Source organism: Fonticula alba (assembly GCF_000388065.1).
Source record: "Fonticula alba strain ATCC 38817 unplaced genomic scaffold supercont2.12, whole genome shotgun sequence".
NCBI lineage: Eukaryota > Rotosphaerida > Fonticulaceae > Fonticula > Fonticula alba.
In genome coordinates, this window is record NW_009242982.1 from 611231 (window position 1) to 618396 (window position 7166).

The 7166-nt window shown below is 72.5% G+C and overlaps 2 protein-coding genes across 2 annotated transcripts; both read left to right on the forward strand.

Annotated features, from left to right (window-relative positions):
• H696_05657 (hypothetical protein) lies at positions 1-2925 on the forward strand (the record flags this gene model as incomplete). Its single annotated transcript, XM_009499476.1, has 1 exon — positions 1-2925. One exon carries the CDS (start codon positions 1-3, stop codon positions 2923-2925), a length of 2925 nt encoding a protein of 974 aa, XP_009497751.1.
• Positions 2926-3798: 873 nt separating this feature from the next.
• H696_05658 (hypothetical protein) lies at positions 3799-7017 on the forward strand. The gene has a single exon (XM_009499477.1). The coding sequence runs from the start codon at positions 4242-4244 to the stop codon at positions 6123-6125; it is 1884 nt and encodes a 627-aa protein (XP_009497752.1). The 5' UTR covers positions 3799-4241; the 3' UTR covers positions 6126-7017.
• Positions 7018-7166: the final 149 nt, after the last annotated feature.

A 7166-nucleotide genomic window follows, 5' to 3' on the forward strand; every position in this document is an offset into this window, starting at 1 on the left:
ATGTCCCCCTCTGCTGCCATCCCCCTGAGCGCGCGCCAGCCGCCGACGGCCGAGCACCTGCCCGGCGCGGCGCCAGTCCCCGCTGACGCCCCCGGCGCCATGGTCATCCACCCCGAGGACCCGGTCACCGCCAGCATGTTCTACTACCCGAAGGTGGTGACCAAGCAGAAGTTCCTGGACCAGGCCGAGGCCGGCCTGCCGGACGAGGCCATGATCGAGGTGCCGCGCACGCACCCGCTGGTGGTGGAGTTCCTGGGGCTGCCGGCGCGGGAGATCGCCGCCCGGTACGCCGCCCGCCATGAGGGGGTCTGCCCGGAGGAGCTCCGCCGCCGGGTGCTGGCCTACCTGCCGCGGCACTTCTGCTGGGCCGGGTCGGATCTCTTCTGCGTGGAGCACGCCCTGGAGGAGACCTCCACCACGACGGTCACCACCACGGTGGTGGCCCCGGTGGATGCCACCGACGCGGTTCCCGAGCACCTGCCGGCGGCCGATGACGGCGGCGCCACCACCCAAACCGAGGCCTCCACCGAGACCACCAACGACCCGGCCGGCGGCATGGTCACCTCTTCGACCACGGTCCGCACGACGTCCATCGCCTCGGGCCAGGTGTCGGACCTGACCGGCGACGAGGTGGCCGCCGTGGCCCTGGCCTCGGTCGAGGGGGCCGTCTCGTCGTCGGCCTCGGCCCCGGTCCCGGCCCCGGCCCCGGCCCCGTCAGCCGGCTCCTGCGCCGGATGTGGCGGTGCCGCCTGCGATGGCGCCGGCGAGGGGCCGGTGTCGCATGCGCTCGCCAGCAAGAGCGCCATGCCGCTGATGGCCACCACCCGCACGGTGACCGAGTGCTCGACCACGGTGGAGCTCCGCCGCGGCCGGCAGATGATCATCATCGAAACCAACTCCTGTCCCAGCGGTGTCAAGTCCATGCCGTGGGCCGTGCACGCGGGCCTGGCCGCCGCCGGGCCGGACCCGGCCACCAATGCGGCCACCCGGGCCGCCGAGCCCGCCGACGCCGCCCCCCCGGCCACCGGGCCGGATGCCATGCTCGGTGGGTACATGCGCATCGCCCGGGACACCTTCATGCCGCTGATCAAGCGCCACACGCGCCGGCATCCGGAGCTGGCCTCCGGCCGGCTGGCGGTTCTGTACGACAAGAACCCGATGGAGGCCCGGGCATATGCCCATGCCTTGGCCCGGGCCAGCGGCGAGCCGGTCCTCTGGGCCGAGTGGACCCAGCACGATGTCCCGGCCGAGGGCCCGGTGGACTTTGCCCGGAGCCCGCTGGTCCGGCGCGACGCCCAGGGGGTTATCTGGGTGCGCGAGGGCCCGACCACTTGGCATCCCCTGCGCGCGGCCTTCCGGTATGTGACCCAGCGCCCGTGGAACCGGCTGCCCGCCACCCCGGTGGCCGGCGGGACCCTGGTCCTGAACCCGGTGCTGGCCTGCCTGGCCGGCGGCCGGAACAAGGCCATCGCCGCCTATGCCTATGGCGCCTTCAATGCCAATGATCAGCACCGCCGGTCGGGGCTGCAAATCCGCGCCCCGGCCACCTGGCCCAGCATCACCCTGGATGAGGTGGAGATGAGGGTGCGCAATCTCCAAGGCCACGCCGTGGTCAAGGTGCCCTACGCCAATGCCGGCCAGGGGATCTACACCATCACCAATGACGCGGACTTGCAGGCCTTCCTGGCCGAGGAGCGAGCCAAGGCCAGTGCCGCCGGCGGCCCCGGCGGCAGCTATGACCGCTATGTGGTCCAGCGCCTGATCGGCCACCGGGACTGGTCGGGGGCGCTGAGCCTGCCCCCGGCCCCGGCGGCGTCGGTGGTCCCGCCGCTGGCGACCCTGTCCACGGCCGGCGGTCCGGCCCCGGGCGCCGACGAGACCACCGCCTCGGCGTCGGGGTCCTCCTCTTCCGGGGGGGGGCTTGGCGTGGTGGCCGGTGCCGCCCCTCATGCCACGGCCCCCGGGGCTGTGCTCTCGCCGACCGGGGCCGCCGCCGCCGCCGCCGCCGCCGGGTCGGCGGCCTTCGGTGACCTGCTGCCCGGCCAGACGACGTCCCTCCTGCCCGGGGCGCCGGCCATCGTGTACCCGGGGAATGTGGAGCTGGCGGCCGATTCGCAGCAGTCGGCGGCCATGGCCGCGGCCATGGCCGCCGTCTCGGCCATCCCCACCACCACCAAGACCTCGCACTCGACCACCGTCACCCAGCAGATGGAGCGCGTGTATCACCAAAACCGCCGGTGCCTGGGGGACAATGCCGATGGCGACCCCTCCTCGGATGAGCCCTTCTATGTGGCGGACCTGCGCATGATGGTGGCGGCGGACTTGCGGCCGCGCGGCGGCCCGGACGCCGACCCCGACGACCCCTTCACCCTGCTGGAGGATGAGGCCGCCACCGCGGCCAACCCCAACCGCATGATCTTCCGGCCGATGGCCATCTATGCCCGGCGTGCGGCGGCCCCGCTGGAGGCCAACCTGGACAAGGCCTCGGCCACCAGCTGGGACATGCTGGGCACCAACCTCAGCGAGAAGCGCCCCGATGGCACCTGGACCACGGCCACCCACCGGCTGATCACCGCCGACGAGGAGCACTTCCCCACCCTGGGCCTGGACCTGGATGACCTGATCGATGCCTTTGTCCAGACGTGCATGAGCGTGGTGGCCATCGACCAGATGGCCGATGACTTGCTGGTTCGCCCGGCCGCCGACCAGCCGCCGCCGCCGCCGTCGCCGGCACAGCAGCACCCGTCGGGCCAGGCCGACCTATGTGGCGGTGGCCCTGCCTCGCCTCGGCCGGTCGGCCGGCCGGCCGATGCCGGCCTCGTGCAGACCGCCTTCGACCGGGAGAAGTTCAGCGAGCTGGTCAAGAATGACGAGGCCTTCATGTCGGAGGTGGCTCGCGGGGACTTCGTCAGGCCGCCGCAGTAGCGAGCCGGCCAGCGCGGCCGGCCCCTTTGTTCCCCGCGCCGCCAGCGGGGCATACACTGTGCATGCATGATGTGACACCACCGGGGCCCCGGCGATCGGATCGGCCGGGCGAGAGCGGCGCGAGGAGGGGGGAGAGGACTCACGCCGGCAAAGACCACCGCGAGCGAGGGCGCGACGCCGCCGCCGCCGCCGCCGCCGCCGGGAGAGCGACGCGCCAAGGAGCAAGGCCACTCGCGCACGTGCACGCGCCTGTGCGGCCCTCTCCCATGGCGCCGGGCCACATGCGCGCGCGTGGCCGCGTGGCCGTGTGCCTGTCTCTGCTTTCCCCCCGATGTGTTCCCTCTCTCTCGCTCTCTCGCTCTCCCTCTCTCGTCCTCCCCTCCCTCCCCCGCTGCCCTGCTACCTCCCTCCCCTCTCTCCCTTGCTCCCCCTCCCCTGTGGCGGCCTCCCCGACCTAGACTGGGCACCGGAGTGTGATGCCTGCTGCCTGTTGCAGCTAGCGCGCCGCGCCGGCTGCCTTCCACACCCACACCCACACACACACACACGCCTTTTCATCCCCCATTTGTAAAATATCAACACACTCCCAAAGTCATCCCCGCACCGCCCTGCCCTGCCCTGTGTGCGTGTGCGTGTGTGCACATTTCTGCCATGGGAGCCCCGGGACACGCTCGCGTCACATGGCGAGCCCATGCACATTCCCATTCCATAGCGTTGTACCCACGCTCTGCACATGCGGGCCGTAGGCGCGCTCGCACCTCAGCCATTCCTGCCCCGGGGCTCCCATGTGCGCCCCCGGCCCGTGCGCAGTGTCAGCTCGCCCCCCCCCCCCCCCCCTGGCTGAAGCATCAGTTGTACGTGGGTGTGCGTGGGTGCGTGCATGGGCGCGCATCGGCGTCGGTGTATCCCCGCGCCAGATGCGTGCCTCGTCTATTGGGTTGGGTCAGCAAGCCAGCTTGGCAGAAGGGGGGAGGAACCCCCGGGGGGATCACGCTAGAATACATGAAAAGAGGAAGAGGGGGGGAGGGGGACAAATGAAAGAGAAGGCAGTAACACAAGGACAGAAGGGGGTGGCCAGCACCGAGGCGCCATCCATGCTAGTCCTGCTTCGATGACGGGGCCGCGCCCCCGGTCGATGTCGGACTGCGCAGAGACTGCCGGCTGAAGATCCCCGCGTAGGGCACAAGCCCGGGGCCCGGGCCGCTGGCCGGTCGCCGGGCAAACGGCCCCGACCCGGCGTCCATCCCGCCGACGGCACTGCTGCCGCCTCCCGGGGCCAGCGGCCCGGAGGCCGACCCACTGAGCGCGAATTCCCCATGCGGGCCCAGGAGCCCACCCGTGCCGGACGACCCGGCGCCAGCACCGGACCCAGCCCCCCCGGAAAAGGCGAAGGGCTGGCCCCGGCGCCGGCCGAGCCCCGGCCGCGGGGACACCAGCGCCCCGGCCGCCGCCGGCAATCGGGTCCGCCACCAGGCGGTATCCAGCGAGTAGGTCCGCAGGAGGTTGTCCCCCTCATCGGTGTCGCCCGGGCCATCCGGGCGCTCTTGCAACGGCGGGTACAGGGAATTCTCATCATGAATGGAGGCCATGCTGGGGACCCGATCAATGCCGGACCCAGCCCCGGCGGCCCGGGCCACCAGCCCGCCGCCCATCGGACCCCCGGGACCATGCTCCGACAGAAGCGAATGCTGCTGCTCGAGGGCACTGGCGGCCACGGCCGCACCACCGTCACCGGCCCCGCCATCCGGCGGGCACTCGCACTCCGCGCCATCCGGCCCGGCAGGAGCCCCACATTGGGGGCACTCATCCGGCCCGGCGATCGGCGAGTCGGGCGGTGCGTGCTCCCCGACCGCGGTCTGGTGGCGCTGCTGCTGCTGCTGCTGCTGCCCGCCTGCCAGGCCGGCCGCCGGGTCCACATGAGGCACCCCCTGGATCAGCTCATACCGGCCATTGACGAGCTCCATGTGCACGATGCCGGCATTCTTCAGCTGCCCGGCCCGGTCGAACTTTTCCACACTCCACCGGTAGTAGCGCATCAGGAAGAGACGAATGGACAGCCCGTGCGAGACAATGACAATGGTCCGCGGCCGGGCGGCCCCCCGCCGGCGCATCAGCCGATTCAAGGACTCCAGGAAGAGCGACACCCGGTCGAAGACATCGGCCCCGGACTCGCCGCCGTCCGGGAACCGGAAGAAGAACCGCCCCAGGCGGCTGCGACGCTCCCACAGGGCCCGCTGGGCCTTCTCCGACCGGGGCTGCAAATTGCCGCAATCCTGCTCCCGGAGCCGGGGGTCCTCGATGACCCGCGGCGAGAAGTCCATCCACTCGGGCGGGATCTCCTCCTGGAGAGCCTGCAGGGTTTGCTTGCAGCGCTCATAGGGGGAGGTGTAGAAAAGGAGCAGCTCATTGTGCCCGGACCCGAGGCCCAGATGCCGGCCATCGGCCGACCCGGCCGGGTGCTCCTGCTGGCGCTCATCCATCCGGTCGTACATGCGCACAAGCCGCGTGAGCCGGGCCCCGGCCGCGCGGGCCTGCTCCCGGCCGCGCTCGGTCAGGCCGATCTGGCTGTCCGGCGTGCGGGAATACACCGACGGGTCGACATTGGCCTCGGATTCCCCATGGCGGACCAGCAAAATCCGCCGGGGGGCCGTTCGCAGGAAACGCCGGTTGTCCGCCTCCTCGATCCACCGGAGCAGCAGCGCCCCGATGGCATCGCGCAGCCGGGCCAGCAGGGCCGTCAGCAAGTCCCCCAGCCAGAGGGCCCATTGCCGCAGCAGCAGCACCGGGGCCAGCAGCAGGCGCCACAGCCCGGCCACCGTCGGCCCGGAGGCCCCGGATGGCGAGGGGCCCGGCGGCCGGGAAGCCCGGTCGAACCTCGACCCCGGGCCCGGGGGTCCATCCGCCGGGCGCGGCGACGACAGGCACGCCTGCAGCCAGGACCCCAGGCCAAAGAGGTCGCCCAGTCTGGCGGTCGGCTCGGAGGGGGGCGGGAAGGGGCGCTTCGTCCTCGGGGCCGGCTGGGAAAGGAGATCCTGCAGCGAGGCCTCCGACCGGAGGCTGGCCGACCGGGAGGCGGGGCCCTCCGGGGTCGAGCCCCCGGCCGTCACCATCGGCAGGGTGCCGGCCGTCAGGATCTGCGACGCCGAGGGCGACGAAGAGGTGGTGGAGGCCGGCGAGAAGGGCCCGGCCAGGTGGCCTGACATGCCGGCCCCCGGGCCCGGGGCCCCCCGGCGAATGGTCACCGCCCCGGGGGAGATGACCGGCAGCGGGATGGACGGGGCCGATGCGCGGCGCTGGCGCTCCGGCGTCACTTGCAGCAGGCTGGTGAGGGACTTGCCGCGGAGGGGGGCCGACCCGGGCCCGCCGGTGGCCGAGGCCGGGAAGCCTGCCGGCCCGGGGGAGGGCTGGCGCTGGGGGCCCGAACCCCCGGGGTATGGGCCCTCCTCGGCCACCGGGGCCAGCGGCCGCAAGTCGGGCCGGCTGATGATGATGGTCGGGTTCGGGGCCGGGGGCGCCACCAGGCTGTCCAGGGTGTCTCGCGAGGAGGAGGAGGAGGAGGAGGAGGAGGAGGGGGAGGTGGTGGAGGTGGAGGCCGGGGCGGAGGAGGACACCTCAGTGCTGAGGGCCATGTGTGTCAGCCCGCCGGAGGGGTTGACCTCGATGCTGGAGGACTCGTCGTTGGACGAATCGGCCGGGCTCAGGGATGCGTCTGCCGGCTGCCCGGGGATCCGGCTCATGGTGATGAAGCGCGGGCTGTAGGGCAGCGGCCGACGACCGGCCCCGGCCGAGCTGCGTGACACATGCGATGCTGGGGCCGGTGCGGTGTGGGGATCGCCTCGCGGGAGCGCCAGCGGCTCGGCGACGCCTCCAACCGGCGTGGGGCCCTGGGTGGTGGCGGGCCCCGCATCGTCGGGGGGGCTGAGCGGCTGCTCGATGGCCTCTCGCGAGGAGACGGGCGAGATCGGGCCTGGTGCAATCATGGGCGGTGGCGGAGCAAGTGCTGACGGTGATGACGGCGAAAGTGCATGACACTCTTCGGTGGCACCCATGCTGTGTGGGAGCGCACGAGAGAGGGAGACCGAGAGAGAGAGAGAGAGGGAGGGGGGGGAGGCGGCAGGAGGAGGGAAGGGAGGGAAGACGGAGGGAGGGAAGCGGGGGCAGGGATATGCTTGGCCGATCGGCGAGGCGGGCAGGGGGGGGGGGGGGGTGCCTGCGGGAGGCATGCTCCCAGCCCGGGGGCG

What these genes read in the sequence shown, in the direction of transcription:
- H696_05658 (XM_009499477.1), top strand. Translation starts at nt 4,242, where the DNA reads ATGCGGGCCCAGGAGCCCACCCGTGCCGGACGACCCGGCGCCAGCACC.